Source organism: Camelus dromedarius, chromosome 26 (genome assembly GCF_036321535.1).
Source record: "Camelus dromedarius isolate mCamDro1 chromosome 26, mCamDro1.pat, whole genome shotgun sequence".
Lineage (NCBI taxonomy): Eukaryota > Metazoa > Chordata > Mammalia > Artiodactyla > Camelidae > Camelus > Camelus dromedarius.
The window spans coordinates 5613523-5634536 of NC_087461.1; the positions used below are offsets into that span (position 1 = coordinate 5613523).

At 40.6% G+C, this 21014-nt stretch overlaps 1 protein-coding gene across 3 annotated transcripts in view; it reads right to left on the reverse strand.

The window, feature by feature from the left end:
- Positions 1 to 21014, reverse strand: part of USP6NL (USP6 N-terminal like) — a 135692-nt gene that overhangs the window by 22216 nt on the left and 92462 nt on the right. For all 3 annotated transcript variants that reach the window (XM_064479330.1, XM_031444753.2, XM_064479331.1), the window contains 6 exons: positions 16363 to 16443; positions 8923 to 9030; positions 6589 to 6698; positions 4372 to 4420; positions 3451 to 3571; positions 456 to 550 (listed from right to left, as the gene is read on the reverse strand). In XM_064479330.1, the coding sequence (XP_064335400.1) occupies positions 456 to 550; positions 3451 to 3571; positions 4372 to 4420; positions 6589 to 6698; positions 8923 to 9030; positions 16363 to 16443 (564 nt within the window). The remainder of the gene's footprint in view (positions 1 to 455; positions 551 to 3450; positions 3572 to 4371; positions 4421 to 6588; positions 6699 to 8922; positions 9031 to 16362; positions 16444 to 21014) is intronic.

Genomic DNA, 21014 nt, shown 5'->3' on the forward strand with positions numbered 1-21014 from the left:
GAGAATCACTCTGAGAATAAACCCTTCTTGTGACAGGATTGGAACACAACACTTTGGTTCTAATTCGTTCTACAGGGAAGAGCTCTGCTTCCCTAAATTACTGCGTTTTACAGGAGATCATGTATGTGGTTCACTGAGGACGAGTTTGTATGACCCTTAAAATACTTTTAGAGCAATTTAAAAAATCCTCCCAAATCACTGAGAAAGCATATATCCTTAAAAACTGTATTGCTGGTATATAGCAGCTTCAAAAAAGTGTGATTCTATGAGTTGGTGCTGTGACAGTTCATCAGTACTAAATCTCACAAATCTCATGTCCCTCGAACACCTGGGAATTATAACTGCTTAGTAATAAAGTGGACGACACTGTAAATCAGTAAGGGAATTGGGACCAATGGCTGCACTCAAGTCTTCCAGCTTTATTCGTGCTGAAAGTCAGTATCACATCTACCTACCAAGTGCTGCTTAAGCTTGGACAAAAATTTATTCAGTATTTTTTCATGATGTTCTTGAAACCTCAAGAGTTTGGGAAAACCATGGACAAAAAAACCTGGAATACAAACATAAAGACAATACTTCATTAAACAACACCCACAAAAGCCCTATCTTAAAATGCGACATATTTCCTTCATTTTTTAACTGTCAACAACAACAGCAAATCCAGTGGTTACCAAAATATTTTTCCCTCCCACCGAGGGAACAATTGTTTGTAAGTTTTGGTTAATGAGACTTAGACAGTCTAGCATGTGTTTGCTGAGGATCTCTTATAATCTGGTAAAAATATAAATGAGGACAGAACATTTGTGCATTAAAAGGGAAACTAAGAAGCTAAGAAAAAATGGAAACGGAAGCCGTTTATTAAGATTATCTGCTCTCCTGAAGTACTAAGTCGTATCATTAGTGCACACATTTTTTATAAATTATTCTAATATTGATTACTTATCATTGCCTTACCATTAGTACATTACACAACAAACATCTGATTATGTTTTTCAGGCTTACTCTAACACCGCCACCAGTGCCGTGCTTCCAGAGTTATTACTACTTTTTAATCCTTTCTGAAAGTGGTAATCTAACATCAGCTAAAGCATACCGGCACTGTACGACCGATGCTAATGTATTTTATCACAACTGATGATACGACATAAAATCTGTAAGATTTTTAGGAGGTAACTAATTGTAAATGGGAAACTAATATTAATTTTGTGTATTTAATTCATGGAACTAAACATCTATTTTTAGTCACAAGTTTCCTCTCAGATATTGTATACAACTCTTTAAAAAGGATGTTTACACAATGAATTTATGATTTCTCCACGTTACTGTTTTCCAAGGCAGAGTCTATGTAACTTTTAAAGATGTTAATAAATGTTCTATGTCTTTAAGAGAATCCAGGAGAAACACTGTGTGTTCAATGTACTCTTCTTGTAAATACAAGCTCCTGAGGCCTAAGAGCTTCTGAATGTTCTTAAGTTGTTTTACAGACTAAAGAAACTTACTTAAGTTCTTTCTTTAACTCATATCCCAGCTTTATTTGATCTTGGAGTCCATTTTTCCCCCACAGCACATCTGTTTCCAAAAAGTGGAACTATGCCCCTCCAAGAACACACTGCTGGGAAACACTGCTTTATAATCTTCACGGAAGGGCTATTTCTTAACTAAATCTCAGTTTTCTAAGGTGTGTGTAAAAATTTCCAAAGATAGGAAATTCCTCTCTTAGTTAAGATTTTTCCAGTGAAATGATTTCATTAAAAAAAAAAATCCATCTCTCTCTTTCTGTGCCGCTTTCATGGTCAATTTGATAGGAATGGAAGTTGGAAGAACTTCAAGAAAAAGTCTAATTTTGAAAAAAGACAATCCCTTCAGCAATAAACACCAGCTCAAGGATGCTGGGATCCCTAACGCTGCTTCACTTTTCAGTGGCCCCCCAGACTTGGTATCTTACACCTCGTTCTCTTTAGCCCTCAATGCAGAGCTGAGGTCACCTTTAGGTATAAAATGTCATTGGCAGATCGAGAAACAAGTATCTCTAAGTACAAACTCACCCATAATGAAGATCCAAACTGTTCTGTAAATGTAAACGTTGGGATAGTAAAATTAATACTGCCTTAGAGAGAAGACTGGTGACAGGAATTGGCAGTGCTCCCCGCGACGCCCTACTGAAAGAGTGGCATTGCACTGCGCGTCCCAACAGATGAGCAACACTCTCTCATCGTAAAGCAAAATAAAGACTGACGAGGAGGCGTTAGTGTCAAGATGCCTTTTTAAATGATACTGCCTACCAGATGGCAACTCAATACAATGTGTCTTACTACTGGGGTCTATTTATGGGATGCAAAGTGTCCAGAAACAGTTACCCTGCAGGTGGTATTTATTTGAAAAAACATTCACAAGGAACACTGAGGGAGATAGCTAAGTGCAAATACACACACACACACACACACACACACACACACACACACACAATAACCACGGGGTAAGAAAGCGAGATTTAATAAACTATGGACTATGGAAAATCATACTTTTGAAAATGTAAAATATCACGTTAGCATGTGGCGGATTCCCTACCACATAAAGCTCCAATGTCCACAGACAGAACTTAGACGGTCCGCTCTTAGAGGGATTAGCACCAAAACGTGTTTTTAACTGGGTGCTATCACACGCAATGGCACTGGGAAAATTAATTCTGCATTGTATGGACAAATGCCACTTTTACTTCCAAGAGAAGCTGTGATCCAAACTCTCTCAAATAAAGTTTACTGCATATGCTTGCAGTAAACTTACTGCAAATATGAGGAAAAGGTTATTAAAAATAATCTTCTAATTTGAAAACCAAAAAACTATGCAGATTTTAAAATACTAAATAATACAGTGCCCAGAATGTGTTATCAGCCTCCTTTTTATGTAAAATGGAATCAATTTTTAAGGATGAAAGAACTAAAAATACATACTTGATATACAAAACTACCTAATTATTATGTATCTTTCCGTTACACACCTAAGTGTCATTTCTCAATAATTATTCGTTAACAAAGAGGTACACATCCCAATATGCAGCTGACAGTAAGCATTTCACTCAAGGCATGACTGTCTAAAAGTTTTGATCCAAAGGCATCTTCTATTTCTCCAACAATACAGCTTTTCCTAAATTCCTCCAAACGTAAATTAGTTTCTTCTGGCTGGGGCAAGTAAGAAGGGAATTTTTAAATGCCAACAGTATACTTTGGAGTAAACACAAATAAGGGATATAAATGTGAACAGAAAAGCTTAGAAAAGTTCAAGAAGAATGAAGTAAGAAATTAGTAACAAACACCAATTAACTCAACAAGCCCCCTAGGCATTGAATTTTTGTACTTCACTCTACCAAACATCTTCCAAAGTTCGACTTTGTTTGAATTTTCCTTTTTCTCCCTCATTTGTTGTCTCTGATCACCCGTGGGGTTTCCTTACCATGCATGGCATGTTTGGGGCCCGAGAAGAGTTTGACAAGGGCCCAGAAGGCGTCCTCTTCATTCATGTACATGAGGAGTAAGGCTGTGATCTGGCTCATCCCCTGACAGTATCCAACCTCCTACAGAGTAAATGACAGCAGGGAAGCCGGGGGTTTTAAGATCAAACCACGTGTATACACACACATTAAAAAAAAAAAACTGATGTATAAAATAATCAGAAAATGCCTAAACAGATTATTCACAGAGAAATACTACAATCTTAACAGAGCTGAGCCACATGCTATCAAAGAACACATCTGTATCCAAGAGGAAGTGCAGAAGTACGGGCAAGTCCAAGCCCACGTGCGTCTTACTAGCCTCTGCTCAGTGTCATTACACCTGCTGTTTATTTTTCTGTTTAACGTGTGAGTCTCAGCTCAATATTCCTCTTCTTTGCTCAGATGCTGGCAAAGTTTAGTTTTAGCCTGCTCCACCACACAGCAAGTAGGTACACAGGGTAGCCCCTCCGGACCTCACCCAGTGAATGGAGCACAACCTCCTGGGGCAATGAAGACTGATCGAGAGTCAGGCAAATCCATCTGCCCACCACTTCCTGTCCTTCTAGTCCTGCGCATTCCCAGTCCTATTTGCTTAAAATAAAAAATAAACAGCAACAGAAAACATAACAGAACAATCTAGATAATGAGGGAAAGAGTGAGATTCACTGTCACACCGTGGTTTTTCCCACTTCCAAACCAGCCCTGCTCCAAGACCCCAGGGCTGCCACGGAGCCTCCAGAAGACCCACTGAGACCAGGAGACCATCCAGCCCCGAGATGAAGAAACGCTGGCCAAAAGGGTCATGTCAGGGAGGGGTCCCCAAAGACATGGTCCAGCTGCTCAGAGCACAGCTCCGCTGTGGGCAGGCACGCCCCACTTACCGTGTTGTAAATAGAATAAGCAGCGAGAACGTGGAATAGGGATTGTTGCCTAGAAAAGAAGAAAACTTCCGTTGAAGACGACTGAGTTATTTCACATATTTCTACAATTATGCACTTTAAAAAATAAACAACGGTTTGACTGAAGATAGACAGATAATCTATCTGGACTGTCTACTATTATAATAAAGAAATGGTCCCAAGCTGAATGCAACAATACCCTGTACAGTCTAAATGTGAGGCTAGATAACGTTCATTCTGACGGAAAGAATTTATACCACAATGCACAAAGGGCTTCACCGTTTTTAAAATGTGCTGCCCTCTTTCACTGAACTACTCTCTCCACGAAGTCATCCCACAACAGTGGCTAGCCTGAAGAAGCAGGGAACAGCATTCTGAAGCCTTATTCACAGCTGGGGGCTCCACCCTGCAGGGCTGGGGCCGTGTCCCCCAAGAGGCGGGACAGGCTGTGAATCAGCCTCCAAACTCAGGGCTGCCCCTCCCACAGCCAGGGTCCCAGGGTCCAAGACTCAAGGGTGGAAGTGGGGGTGGCTCCACCCTCACGACCGCTCATCGTCCCCTGACAAAGTGTGTGCTCCCTGTCCCATCACCCTCGGGCTCTGCTGGTCTAGAGGTCCTAGTGCCAAAGAGAGGAGTGTCGCCCCCAGGAGACACAACCATTCCCCGGGACTGGAAGATGAGATGGTCACCCGGCCACTTTGGGCAACAGACAAAAGAGATGACGATACTGAGTGACTGATCCTGGCAACCAGGGGCAATGAGCTGCCGGGACACGGTGGACAGAAGGAAGAGTGTGTCGAGAACACAGAGAACACGGAAGGTGCCTCTTAGTAAAATCAAACCCTGTGATGAGAGTCAGTGGAAAAGTACAACAGTCAAGTCCAGGCAGGACGCTAATAATGGTCCAGACCCCTGAGGAGTAAAGGCTGCAGTCCCTCCACCAGGTGAAGAGCCACGACCAGCTGAGGTACCTGCCGAGGGCAGAGGGAGAACGGATGGGTCGTGGGAAGGTAAATTATGAACCAGCAACGACCACACGCCCAGTACAGAAATGACGGCTGTAACTGTTACGAGGATTTCTTCCTTAGTTTGACATGGACATGTTTGTGTGCATGCATTTTTTTAACGTATTTTCTTCCTTCTCGTTTATCATCTAACATAAGATGTTTAGTAACAGTTGACTTCATATCACAGCATTCAGGTAACAGACTATCAAAGCAGAAGAGTGAGCATCGCCTAGAGACCCTGCATCCTTCTGTGCAGAGGGGCTTAACACAGTCTCAGTCGCAAGCAGAACAGCGGCACCTTGGCAGGCGGAAGTACGGCTTCGTTGTCTTATCTGGAAACTAAGCTGACAGGGGTGCCCTGTGACGGTCAGCTCTGCGCGCCCACCTAGCCAAGCTGCAGCCCGTTATCCAAACCCTAATCTAGGTGTTGCTGTGAAGAAATTTTGTAAATGTAACTGAAATACATAGTCAGTTGAATTTAAATAGGGAAGATTAGCCTAGATAATCAGGGCAACCCTGATTCCACCCGTTAAAAGGCGGTGAGAGCAGATCTGAGGCTTCCCTGAAGAGGAAACCCCTCCCCTGGACAGTGGCTTCAGCTCATCCCCAGAGCAGGCCCTTCCCGATGCCCGCCCTACGGTCTCAAACTTGTCCAGTCCGTCCCTGCAGCTCTGTAAGCCAGCTCCTCGCAATAAACCTCTTCACTTCCGTCCCTTACTGGTTTCCATTTCTTTGGTTGAACCCTGATATGGAGGTCAGCAAAACTGTACCTTTCATTCATAAACTGCCACAGTCTTTTCATCGCTCATTTTCCTTTTTTTTTCTTTTGTTCCATCAGTGTGTGGAGTCAAGATTATAGGGATATATTGATTACTGACACTGTTCTCAAAAGTAATGCAACCTCTCATTTCTTTTCTAAGAGTTTTAATAAAACTACCACATATTTAAGAATTCTCAGATCATATAATGACTTTGTAGCAATTTTATAGCATCTACTATATGTTAAAGGTTAAAAATTTAAGTTAAATTTGATCCTAAGTTTTATAAAACAGACAAAATGATCTGCCAAAACTTAAAACCTTTAGACCTGGATTCAAATTATAGTCTATACAAGATACTCTAAATACATTTTAAGTTGACAAAGACGATTTATAAATGCTATTCATATTTTATAATATTAAACTTCACTTACTTAACGCCGTATCTGTCCCTGAACATGATATGGTCCCTAAAAGTGCGGTTGACATCAAGGTCTATTTGTCTGATATCAGGTGAACAACCCCGTGCTCTGTGTTTTAATTTCTGAAAAGGAAAAAGAGGGGAAGAAAGCACATTTTTATGGAAGTCAGTTGTCGAAAACCCTACGACAAACAGTAAAACAGTTCTCATTAAAAACCTTTTTCTTTTTTTGATTTAGTAAAGCTATTTCCATGGTTCAAAAATGCAAACAATGTAACAAGGTACACAGTTACAGGTCTCTCTCTGGTCCGTGCCCACATCTCTCCTACTTCCAACCTCTCCCTCCTCCCACCACCTCTTCTCACCCCATCCTGTCAATAGAGTAGATTTTCATTTTGGTTGGAGACGGATGATTGGGCCAGGCTAACGCTGCAGGTACGCTGCTCACAACTAGAGGCAGACCTCACCCACCTGTAAGACGGACCATTAGACCCAGTAGAGACAAGCGACAGTGAGATACAATGAAAAGAACAGGAGAAAGGAGTGGGTAAGAGCACCAGCTCAGGAGCCAGGACATCTCATCATGCAAGAAAAAGCTCAGCAGATTAAGAAACAGTCGTTCCATGCCCACTGAACTTCCAACTTAAGGAGAGCAATTTATACCACATTTGGAAAGAGAGAGTAAGATGGTGACTGGGAAGGGAAGACTTGGTGAAATGCTGGAGGAATCTCAAACAGTAAAAATAACATTTATGTTATTATTGAACATGATAAGCCTGCAAGTACTGGTGGGCAAGTCCTTTCTTTCGTTGTTGTTACTGTATGATTGGTTTTCACTGAATGGTTCTCACATGTTAACCAGTCATTGGATAATTTTATTCTACGTAAAGAAAGTCTAAAGTGTAACTGAGAACCACAGTTCTAACATTAGCATGTGCGCTGGGTTGAATAATGTCCCCCTCACCCCGAATTTCTGTCTGCCCAGAACCTGTGAATGGGTCCTGATTTGGAAATGGGGTCTTTCCAGGTGTACTCAAGTTAAGAGGACATACTGGATCAGGGTGGACCCCAAATCCAATGACTAGTATCCCTGTAAGGTGAGACCCAGGAACACAAAGACACACAGGGCAAGGCCACGTGAAGACGGAGGGAGAGGCTGGAGTGATGCAGCCTCAAGCCAAAGAAGGCCAGGGGTGCTGGCAAGTGCAGGACGGAGGAAGAGCCAAGGGAGGAGTCTTCCCTGGAGCCTCAAGAGAGAGCACGGTCCTGATGACACCTTGGGTTCAGGCTTCTCTCCCCCAGAACTGCGAGAGAACAAACTTCTGTTGTTTTAAGCCACTCGGTCCGTGGTACTTTGTTATGGTGGCCTGAGAGAACTACCACAGTATGCTAAATAAGATTTTCTTCTTTCATTAATTAAACAAGTAATTCCTGAGCACCTACTGTATGACAGGTACACTGTCCTAGGTGCTGGGGTTAGATTTCATATATGTTCTCTCAGACAGCATTTTCAACACTGGTTCTAAAGTTATGACATTAAAAGCAAGTATCTAGGAGTGGGAGTGCTGGATTACATGGTAACGACCTTCAGTTCTTTAAGGAACTTCCATACTGTCTTCCATAGTGGCTGCACCAATTTACGTTCCCACCAACAGTGTAGGAGGGTTCCCTTTTCTTCACACCCTTCTCCAGTATTTATCATTTGTGGACTTTTTACTGGTGGCCATTCTGACCTGTGTCAGGTAAACCTAAATGTCCACTGACAGATGACTGAATAAAGACGACATGGTATGTATGTATGTGTGTATACACACACACACATATAGATACACAATGGAATACTACTCAGTCATAAAAAAGAATGAAATATTGCCATTTGCAGCAACATAGATGGACCTAGAGATTATCATACTAAGTGAAGAAAGTCAGAGAAAGACAAATACTGTTCATTTATATGTGGAATGTAAAATATGATACAAATGAACTTATTTACAAAATAGAAACAGACTCACAGACATAGAAAACAAACTTAATGTTTACCAAAGGGAAAGGGGGTAAAGGGATAAACTAGGAGTTTGCAAATCACAGATAGAAACTGCTACATATAGAACAGATAAACAAGATTCTACTGTATAACACAGGGAACAATATTCACTATCCTGTAATGAACCATATGGAAAAGAATATGAAAAAGAATAGGTATCTCTCTGAATCACTTTGCTGTACACCAGAAACTAACACAACATTATAAATCAACTATACTTTAATTTTAAAAAATTTACAGGAAAAAAAAAAAGTAGGTTTTACTTTAGAATTTCAAATTAACAGGCTGGTTCTCAATACTCACACTATAAAGGTCTCTTGTTTCTTCCTTCATTTTAGGGATCTCCAGGAGTAGAGCCCAGACTTCACCTCTGAGCTGGAGTGGGATTCCTTTGTAAATTCTCCTATGAAACTTATTAAAAGAAATATAAATTGAAAGTCACAAACTGACAAAGCTTAGACTAGTCCCTCAAATCAAATGAATTAATATTTGTTAGTTTTTTATTGTCCAATTACTCCCGATAACTGATATGATTTAACATGGCACGTTTGCATCCTTTCATCTCTACTTTTCAGATCTGAACAGGGAGACACACACACACAGAGGAGAGAGTAAACAAGTAAGGAAGTGCTGAGTAAGCCCAGCGTCAGTATGTTCACACACTGCAAAGGTGTTCCTGCAGTGGCACGAAAGCATAGTCAGTGCTCTTTCTTAAGTCTTGAACATCTGATTTACACAGTCCCCCACTGATACAACTGAGCTGTCATACTTTTTCTTCCTTTTGCCTTATACATTTAAAAGGCTCCAAACAGCAAAAGGGTTCTCTTGTGTCAAAGATTCTTCATGGAGGGCAGAGACTCTCTAGAACCTTCTATCACATAATTCAAAGTGACCCAGTCTTCAGCCCCCTACCCACCCCCTCCAACCAACACACACACACACACACACACACACACACACACACTCTTCCCTCTCCTCTTCTCAACTCTTGATAATTTCTTTAGGAAAACTGTCGTCCTTTTCTTAAGTGACACTGACCTTATCTGACCAGACAGAAATAGTGCTGAATCTCCATGAAGAAGCGACATCATCACTTTTGAATGAAATTACATATAAATTATCAGTATCATTAACTCTTGGGTCCTGGAAAGTACAGTTATCGCTCTAGGAATCTTAAGATTCAACATACATCTCCATCTTCTTATAATTATATCTTTTTCCTCAAGGCTAATTACGTATTCAAAATAATATATAAACCCATTATGCTCATTACAAAGTTGTGCATAAGGAAACTTTGAAACTTAAAAGTAGATGAAACTTAAAGGGAAATGATTAAACAAATTATGGCGGAAACTTAAGAAGTGAGTTAAGACTAAGTATGTAGTTACCCTTATGATCAAAGCAATGTATTTAAATAGGGTGGCTAAGAAAACAAGATGCAAGTTCTAGTAACTGAAATGTTGACGAGCTGTGAACTAATAAGCAGAGCTTCAACTTCTACGATTATACTACTTAGATTTTTAAAACTGAAACCTGTAGTAACTAAGCATGATGGAGCTTTAGGAAACTCTAATTATGTGTGATTTTACATGAGTGACAAAGCAGAGTAACTTCTGTGAAACAGTGAATGCTATGAAGGTGATTCAGTTAGATAATTACATACATAAATTTCAGTTTTGTTCCTTTGGTATAGACATAGTATGTTTCAAATTTGAAATTTCAGCAGTGACTAGAAACATGGGCGTTTTAACTCCTGCAGCAGATGTAACTGGAGGAGCACACACAGGAAGCCTGTGTAAACTAGACTCCGCTGCTTCAGCTTTCCCACGCATTGAACATTTACCACCACTAACTGCAAACTCAGTGTGGTTTTTAAAAAAGTGAATTTAAGATTTTTTTTTTCTAAAGACAGTTTATCTATATCCACTTCAAAATCACAATAAACATAACTTTTTAAAGGAATATCATCCACTAAAAGTTACTTCAAATTATCTCCTGAATTTCTTGAGTAAATATGCTAAAGTGTAATCAACATGAGTATCAGAACGTGGGAAGTACTGCAAGTGTGAGAAGTGAAACTGTGAAGTCACATAAAATACAATGGCAGATAAACAGATAAACTTTGACAGACTTGAAGGATGTTTTCCAATGAATAAAATTAAGAATCACGTGTACACCTTTCACTGTATTGCTTACAAAGACTTTACACATAACTTACTGCTTTCGTTCAATTCTGTATTCAACAACTGTACATAAATTACTCTCTACTGTATATCCTAAAGTTAAATCTAGATTTAGAAAAACAAAACAAACATCAGTCAGATTGCCATGATTTAACTAAGAAGAAACAATGGAGAAATTTCAGGTAGAAATAAAAAAGTCATGGTCCCAGTGTTATTCCAGGGCTAAAATGAAAAATGAGGCATGCATGGCAAAAGTTGAAAAAGAAATATTGATACACTGTCATTATCATCAACAGTAACAATTAAAACCAGCTTTTCCTGAGATTTTACTATGTGCAGGAAATTCTAAAACTATTTTTATATATTGTCTCATCTAATCATGTTAACAATTCCATGAAATATTATTATCCCAATTTTACAGATGTTGAAAGTGAATCACAAAAAGATTAAATAACTTGCCCAAAAGTACACACAAGTTATCAGTTAGTAGAAGATACTGATTTTATATGTTATAAAAAACAAAGATCATCTTTCTAACAGTATGGTGTATGTAGTATCCACTGTTCTGCTCACTTGGACTCAGTAAAATAAAATATGTGAAATGGAAAATATTAAGGATATCAAAGAGCAGAAAGCATTAAAATAATGATAATAAAAACTGTACTCAAAACCTAAAAGGCAAATAAAAAGGTATGTATCTGGAATTCAAGCTATGGGAGGTAATGAAATGAAACATGTACAGAAAGTAACATAGCAGAAAAAGAATGAAATTATGAGATCCTAAAATAAGAATTTTAAATTATAATTCCATTTTAACTGGAAGGAATTCAAAGAACAGAGAAATGGCTTGTCTAGGCCAAGAATTCCATCTTCCTAGTCCTACTTCAGGGTATTTCTGCCAAATCACACTGCCTCTTAGAGATTATAACTTTATTAAAGTAGTAGAATGTATCAGTAAAAGGTGATAGCTGGTCATCCCAACTAGTAAATAAACAAAATTCACTCATTCATTCTAAAAAGAAACTTTGTAATGACTTTCTGCTTTGTGGCCAACACTTGATAGGTACTATGGCTACAAACTTGAAAAAGTCCTGTGGCGTTCACAGTGTAGTGGGACAGAGAATCACATAATCACCTAATTATGGACGTACCACCTTCATAATCCAGTCACAGACTACTGCTATCACAGCTGAGCATCACACCCCGGCAGGGAGCCCGGGTGGGAAAGGGGGGCCAGCGGGCACTGCTCTATCTAGGTCTGCGGGGTGATTTCAGGGGGCAGTTGGCCCTGATGGAGGAGGACATGTGAGATTCTAAGGGGAAACCAGAAGACATTTAGGGTAAAGGTGCTGGGGACAAGGGCAGTGAATCTGCTGTGGTGGTCACTTCGTTATTGGTCCAGCACAGTGGGTCTCATCCTGAGACTACGTTAGAGATACTGGAGGAAAGAGGGATGAATTCTGCATGAGAGAGTTAGGAAAGATATCCTTTAGAGAAGATGACAATAAACTCAATATTAAGGATATGCAAAAATTTGCAAGAAAGAAATGAGGGTGGGGGTGAGGGTGGAGGTGACAGTGAGGATAATAATGATTTATTAGGAGCTGAGATACTAATTTCTAGATCAATTTATTTCTCCTAATATTTTTACACTCCTACAGAGGCAGGTAGTATGATTATCATGCCCATTTTACAGATGAGAAAATTAAGACATAGAAAAGGTTAAGTAACTAGCTGGTCACACAAATGATAAACTGAGGAAGAAGAATTGAAATACAGGTAATCTGACTTTATAGATCATAGTCTGAACAACCATGATATAGATTTTAACAACATTTTAATATTCCAACTTGAAAAGTACTACCTTTAAAATTCTGCTACAGTTTTGTTTTATGGATATGATATATAAAGTCTTTAAATAAATAAGGTGGCCTGAAATCTTCCTTTGTTTCCAGGATCTCTTCACGTGCCAATAAAACCAGTCTATTTCAGTCACACAGGTATATTTTTAAAATTCATCAACTAAAAAAAAAAAAAAAAAAAATCCACCAACTGACCTAATGTTTTCAACACATCTTCCCAACCTCAGTGATTTCAAAACATGAATAAATGTACCAGTGCCCATGATCATGGTGCCAGTGAGTATACCTGTCAGCCTGGCAAGTTTGGCTCAATTTCGTGGGACTTTCTGTAACAGCAAGCATTCGCCATGAAACAAAAGCTCCCTCTCTGAGATGCTTGTGCTCTTCCTGGCCTCTCTGTGTCCTTCAATCACCCCTGCTCCACTGGTCCCTACGTCTCTGCCTCCAAATAGACAAGAGTCTCCTGAGTTTGGATCTGAAAAAGTCTTAAACCATCCACAAGGCCCTCTGTCTCTTAGGACCGCATTCTATTCCCTTCTGACCTTTTACTGACAGACATCAAAGGGGGCAGCTAGCAAAAAGATGGTGCAATAAACAAGCCCTGACATCTGGACATAGGAGCCCTTGATGGTCACTAATAAACACCTTGAAAAACTGATTTTTAAAGGTTGTGCCTCCATTTTCGCGTCAGTAAAATCAAATGTTGGCTAATACGAGTCTATTAGTTATCTGACCAACAAAGGTCCATTCAGTTATTTGCCTCAAGAAAAAAATATGTTTATCTGTAGTAGGAACTCTGCAGTGACAGAACTTAGACACAATTATATCATGACTAGTTAAATCAGAACAGCCTCCACTTAGCAGACAGAACTTCATCTCTCCATTTAATAGACTGATTATATTTTAAAAATACAGTATGGCTGTACAGAGGGCAGTCACTGTGAAAACACACAGGTAATCAATCTTAATGGCAATTTTTTTCATTGAAGTTTGTATTCAAAAAACCCAAATATTCTCTATCAGAGCTATATTTTAATTTCAAGATATTTTAAGATATTTCTTTGTACTCCTACCACATAAGTACAGAGTCTGTTGAGAGAAAACTTTTATCTCCCCTTGGAAGAGAAGAAAAATACATACTATTTTTTACTTCAATGCAGTTTAAAGCTGGGTCTGAACTGAAAGCAGTAATCCTTTTAGAAGGTGCATTCTGTTTCATACCAGACTTGACCATATGTATATCATCAAATAATTCTAGCATTATAGTTGTGGGAAAGTGCTTTAAAATTATACCCCAAAGAAAGAGCTCTATTAAAATCTCTCTTACCGGGAAGTACATTAGCCAGAGTTGCTGTCAGGAGAACAAGGGGAACTGCTCATTTTCACAGGGGCTTACATACTTTCACAGACACACGTACACCAGAGGACAGAAAGCCATGTAATTCTACAAGCACTTCTTAGACTGAAGCTGAGATTAAAGCACAGATGCAATGCATCGAAATGCATCCTGTAATTAGCACATGAGCGATCTTTCCACAGAGACGGCAGGCGGAGCAGCTGTCAGCTCAGGGCAGCCAAGAGGAGCACGAGCTAAGCGAGAACACGGGTGTCGTGACCAACATCCCACCCTGAGGTGCTTCCTGAAACACCTCAATGCAGTCAGCAGCCCGAGAGGAGCTCACTCCTGATGAAAATAAAACAGCAAGAGTCTAACAGACTTTAAATAAGGATATTTAGGGTGCTCAAAAAGACAAGTGACATTAGTCCTGTGAGATTCCCCGTGACAAACAGATTTTCATGGTTGAACAAGTGTCACACAATTTAAGGTCCCTCAAAAATTTCTACCACGTTGTAATATTAAAGACACTGCGGAGGCCTGGAGTAGAGAAACCTTGCTGACCTCTGTTTAGCTTTAATTTTTCCCAACTTTATTTCTCATGTAATAATAAAAGTTACTGACTGCATATTAAGTACAGGCACTATTCTTTGTGCATCACATGAATTAGCTTATTTAATCCTCAAAACAACTCTTTGAGGGAGGTATTAAGAGATAAGTAAACTAAGGCAGGAAGAGGTTAAACACCTTCCCCCAGGTCACACTGCTTGTAACGTGGCAGACTCGGGGTCCAAAGCTAGGATGGTCCGTTGCTTAACCATCAGGCAATACTGCTTCTATGTAACACCTGTTAGACCCCAAGGAACTGATGCTGCCTGGAATTCTTGGTAAATGCTGATTTATAACCATTTGTATCTATGTAAAAAGGAAAACAATTGCGCAGGAAGCAAGTGTGCGGAAACAGACCAAAAATTCTAAGAGTTACACTCAACTGTGCTTTGCTATAGGACTATGGAAGATTTCTTTTTTCCTTTAAACTTTTTTTTATTGTCCAACCTTCCCTCAAAAAACTAACAGTGGTGGTTAACATTATTCAGTGCTTCCTATATGCAAAGTGCAGTGCCAAGTGCCTTACCTGCATGAAATCATTAAATTTTCATCTCTTGGAAAAGGGTTTTATCTTTTCCGTTTTACTGATGAGGAAACCAAGGCTTAGATGTCAGCAGCTCTCAAAGCACAGGCCATGAGGTCAAAAACTATTTTCATAATGATATTAAAATGTCATTTGCCTTTTTCACCGCCTTGACTTTCGCACCAAGAACAGGAAAGCAATGGTGGTGAAGCTCCCGGCGCCAGAACACGAACGAAGCCACAGTTCTCTCTGCTCACAGTTTACAAAAGAAGTCGGTGCACTTAAGAAAGCCCAAGTGTCTTCACCCTTGATCCTGCACACGTCTTGCTAACAGTCTGGGTGACGAGACGGGACGCACACACGGCACCGTGCCACACACAGAAGGACAGGGCTGGCCTCAGGAAAGAGCATTTACGCAGCTGTCTGTACCATGATCTGAGCCGAGCGCGTTTTCCACGGCGCACTGCTGTTACTGGAAAGGAAGACGGACCAACCAACTACGGTTGCTGAGACTTTGGTATTTAGGAGACATTTTCTCAAAAATAAACGAAGTAAGCCTGTCACTTTAAGGAGAATAACTGACTTATTTGTTGCCACTGTTAACATTTTCCCTTTCAAGCAAAAGTTAGAATTTTGGAAAGCCTGTACCACTAGAAGCTTGACAATATTTAAAGACTGACAAAGACTGGCATTCATATTAATAAGTGTGTGTGTTTTTAAAAACTGGTTTAAAACAGCACAAACTCAACACAGGAAAGACTTCAGGGGAGGTCAGCCAGAAGCTTCTGGACAAGGAGAGTGCTCCTGCTCCAGAGAAAGCTTTCCGAGGCCAGCCCCTCGCTCCTCCTGGGTGATGTGACAGGTGGATTTGAAGCCTGGAATAAATGCAGCAATTCTGACCCTAAAGGGAAGCCGACCCCAACATAAGGCTGACAGCACTGCAGAGAAGACGGATGGGAAGAAACCACATCACAGGCAGCCTAACCAACGCCGAACTCAATCACTCCTGGAACCAATCTCCCTCTGGACTGTCCCATACATCCAATCTGAACTGGGTATTCTGTTACAACAAAAAGACTCCATATTTGAGGCATTCGACTAAATTAAATTAAACTTACTTTTTTAAAAAAAGATATGAATGTAATACTCTTATAATTAAAGAGGAGCTTCTAGTGGGAAAATCTACATTAAATTTGTATAGTTTCATAAGGAAGGAACATTTTTAATTACCTTTTCAGTGTTCTTGTATTTTTCCCATCCTTTTAGCATTTTCAACCATTTAGTAGTTCTTTCAATTTCCAGGTGCTTTTGCTAAAAAAAAATTGAAATTCATTGTTACTGTTTGTTTGAGGCTTCTTAAGAATTACCAAAAAAAAAAAAATGTCAAAATGCTGTTGAAAAACGGACTACTAAAAAAGTTATGCTATATTAGACAGCAAATACCCTAACATTTAAAAAAAGTTGGATAACTGATTACATTTGCATCAACAGTATTCCTTAAAGTTATGACATATAGATGTTCCACTGGGGTAGGCAAAGAAAAAGGAATCCTGTATTTTCTAACATTCAAAAATTAATCTCTGAAAACCCTGTGTATTCTACAAATTTAAGCCAAAAGGAAACTTTTTAATATTTTAAAATATTTTTATGAAGCAACAAAAACACAACTTCAAAATTCCATTCTCTTCTTTCACATTTTACTAAATTCTGGCATCTTAATATTTTCAGTGACAAAGGTGGTTTTTATAAAGGAGAACTGGGTATTTATTTCTGGAGAGATTATTATATAAGTAGCACTATGCTAGTAAAAAGTTGTACAAAAATAAGCAACAGTTGCTGCCCTAAAGAAAATTCCCCATCTGCTAAGGGCACCTGACGGAGCATACAGTGCTGTGGCCGGTGCTGCGGCCGAGAGGCGGAGAGGGTGACCCCAAGTGCTGGCAGAGGGAGCAGTCAATCCCACTCAGGGCCGTCAGACGGGCCTGAACGAAGACCTGGACGATGATGAGGGCTCTGACCTGGAAGGAGCACTCCGAGAAGCAGGGACAGGCATACTGCTCAGCCAGCTCAGCACCGCAGGGGCTAAAGAAACAGCATGAGGAACCTAGGCTGAACACACCGGCAGGTGCCGGATGTCACACTAAATTCAGATTTGGGGCAAAGCTGGGGAACGGGGAAGGTGGTAGAGAAAATGCGTCTTCCTTGCTTCTTTGGTTTCCAGGAGAAAGGCTAGTTTTCCTAAGCGCTTGGGCCCTCTCACTCACTCCTAAGGCAGCAGAGTGACTTACCTGATTTGTAAATTTCGAAAAGAACTGGCCAAGAACAGCCCTCTGTTCCTTTACTTTGGGAGCCCAGCTAGCCTTGAAAGCACATTTGCACCCCGTCCTTTCAGGCAGGAAAAAACACCCTCTTCAGTCGGTAAGTCTGGGTGATCCCTCTGCCCGGGCCCAGGCGAGTCTGTCTGTCCCCTCCTGGGCCCGCAGGGCCGCCCCCGCTGCCACGCCCACCTGCTCCCACGATGCCGAGATGTCCGCTGCCCCCCACCACCCGGGACGGTGTGGGCGGAGCACACACCTAACCCCCACCTGTTCCCCGGCACAAAACCGACAGAACGCCTCCCTACGAGCGAGCAGAGATTCTGCTATTTTGGTAATTCTCCTCGACCCCAGCATTTCCTTTTCTGAAGGCCTCTGTAAGCGTAGTAAGTGTATGTAAAAAGCAAGGAAATGGAAGACTACACAACAAAGAAAATCGTTCTGAAGATACATTTTGTGCTCAAAAATGTATGCTCATTACACCCCTATGAGATAGGTATAATCTCCCCCACTCTACAGACAAGGAAACAGAGGCACACAGGGGTTAATCAACTTATCCGAGTCCCCCTTCTCGTAAGTTCAAGGCCAGCCAGCTAGACTCCAGAACCCGCACCAGCTCCTACTCTGTTTCCACCGCGCCCCTGCTTCGGTCCGGGGACCGCAGCTCCCGGGTGAAAGGCGGCTCCTCGCTGACCGTCTTCAGCCCAGCCTCAGACAGACAGACAGACAGCACCGGACCGCCACCACCAGCTTCAGATTCAAAGGAAACACTAAAATCCCAAAGAAAACCCTGAATTTAGGAAAAGATTCCCACCAAGAATGTTTTCATAGAATTTTATTTTGGCGTCTTCTTCAAACTCCTTAATTACTTATTAACTCTTTCTAAAAACTTTGATGGGTTTTTCTTAATCAAAGATGATCACCTGCGAGCAAAAGATATTCTGTCATGATTCTCATTTTTCAAAAGGTTAAGCATATTCTTCATTATATTAAGTGATAAAATGTTACAGATGGTTTCAGAAATCTGTTTAATTTTAAAACTCAGAGGGGCACTGAAATCTAATTAATGTTTCTGTTAAATGTGACTGTAGAGAAGGCCAAGCTGTGAAAAGTTAAGACTGATCCAGGATGCCATTTGGTACTTTCCTGTTCGTCTGCACTTCCTCCTCCGACTTCTTCAAAGTGTAATCCCTCTCTCCACCAACCGGAAAACACCAAAGAATTCAAGCCAACCCCGGAGTACAGTAACATACACTGTGCCGGGAAAACCCTGCTGAGATGCAGCAGTCTTTCATGTCTATGACTATTAAATCATCAATGACTCACTTTAAGAAGTAGCTATTTTTTCTTAAGGCACTTTTTTTTTTTCTACTTCTAATGCTTTTCATATACAGAGAGAGTTATTTTAAATGCTACACATTCTCATGTGCAGGGACAAAAAACACGAATGATTTTAAGAATCATTAAGTATTCTTTTCTTTCCCCTACAGCGAATTTTAAAAAAGAGAAAAAAAGATGCACCTTGGAAAAAGCTCTCAGGCTATAGGATTTTAAAATTCCACATCAGTAGTTCCATAAGGTTTAAGTGTTAACGCTATAATGCTGCCAGATCAACTACACCAGACATGAACGTACGTAAATGTCTTTTTTCCCCACCCATGCATCTATAATAAATGGGTAAAATATACTTTAACATCAAACATGTTACAGCTTAACTATTCCAGAATTTATTCTGAAGTAAGAAGTAACTGAAAACACACGTGACAAATGTGAACTTAAGCACTCTAGAAAAATGGGATAAGGAACACCATCTTCTATGGACTCAGTAACACCAAGACAAACTAGAATCTAACAGCAAGTTAGTCTCGATGGAGAAGTTCAGCAGACAGCTTCCAGCACAACACACCCAAAACGACTTCCCTACACATGTGGCTCTGACTTTCCCTTCCCTAATGTGAATTAACAGCACCACACCCGCCAAGCCAACCAACAGAGAACCTTAGGTTGTTTTCAGTCTTCCTTTATCTTCCTCCCACGCCCATTCGACACTCTGCTGCTTCCATCCATGTCTCCTGCTTCGGCAACCCTAATCCCTAGATGAAGGCAGTAACTCCTCACAGGGAGCCCGCCTGTCTTCAATCCAACCTCCACGCTGCTATGGCTTTCTAAATGGGTCCCAGGGTAAAATCTTTCAGTGGCTACACGTTACCTACAAATAAAGTTCTAATCTCTACATGGATAACCCTTCACAATATGGCCCAAACTCACCTTCCAGTTTCACTTCCTGTTACTTTTATGATCTGGCCACCTTGAACTATTTGTCTGATCTGATGGTGGTAAAATGGTGTGATGGGTTTTTTTCTATGATTCTTTCTATATTATTAACTGATATTTTTCTATTAAAAAGTTTTTTCTTTTGAGTCCCTCATTTTTAATTGTCACTATGGTATAAAGGCCTATTTCATTCAGTGTCTTATAATCTATTATTATTATCATCATTCTTTTTGAAGCTCAAACTGCCCCAAATTTGGCTGGACTGCCTCATATTTGGAGACTTCCCCCTTTCAAATAGATCCTTTAGACACGCCCGATATGGCACAAAATAATTCAGACTCACTTTTGACCTAGATCAGCCATTCCTTTAAGAAACAGTGGTTCTCTTTAATGGGGAATGGTATTCAAAAGCTAAGGTCCGGGTACTAGACGTGTTCATTATTGCAATTTTAAAAATCATACAGGAGGACCCCAGTGCAAGAAGATTCTGCTCCCCTGAGAATGTGAGAACAACATGTATCAAAAGGAGAACGATGCAGACGTTTACTCTCCGCCCAGCATTCCCTCTGCTCTCTCCCCATTACCTCCACTGAGGACAAAAACAGTACACTGTTGTGTATTTCATTCCCCACAGGAGCTGTTTTCAGGAAAGGACTAAACTTCTGAAGTTTATGATCTGATACCTGACTGTCTAAAATTGGTATTTCCTCCAGCTCAGGACTGGCCCTCCTACTGGGGCAAGGAGGGTGTCAGGATCAAAAATGGGACCAGTGTCGTCCTTGTTGCCTCTCGTGATCTGAGACCACACTTCAACCCTCTGCAGGACCAGCTGAAGAGTAAGCACTTACGAACGGCTGCAGCACCCACATCGTATGAACTTGCCCGGCAGTGGGTCCAATGGTCCTCCCCCACCAACACGATTAACAACCCAGACGGTAAAGGCTAAACATATACAATGCAGGATGGATACTAAACAGCCTTCTCTTCTAGAATAAGAAACCTTAGAACTTCACCGAAGTTCAAGTGTTCAGATGTTTTTTGACTATTAGGATGTGTGCCTGGGGATAAAGCTGGCCCAAGTCACGCAGGCCTGGACCTCGCCAGCAGAGGTCAGGAGAGGATGAGAAGTGCAAGCAGCAAAGGGTCGTGTTCTGACAGAACGACGACACTGCAAAGTCTATCTGTCACGTATTCTGAGTAAGATTTCACACCACATAAAATTAAGACACAGTTTTTAAAGATTTGAATAGGATCCAATATTCCGTTAAGCATGCAAAATACTGCACTGCAAAA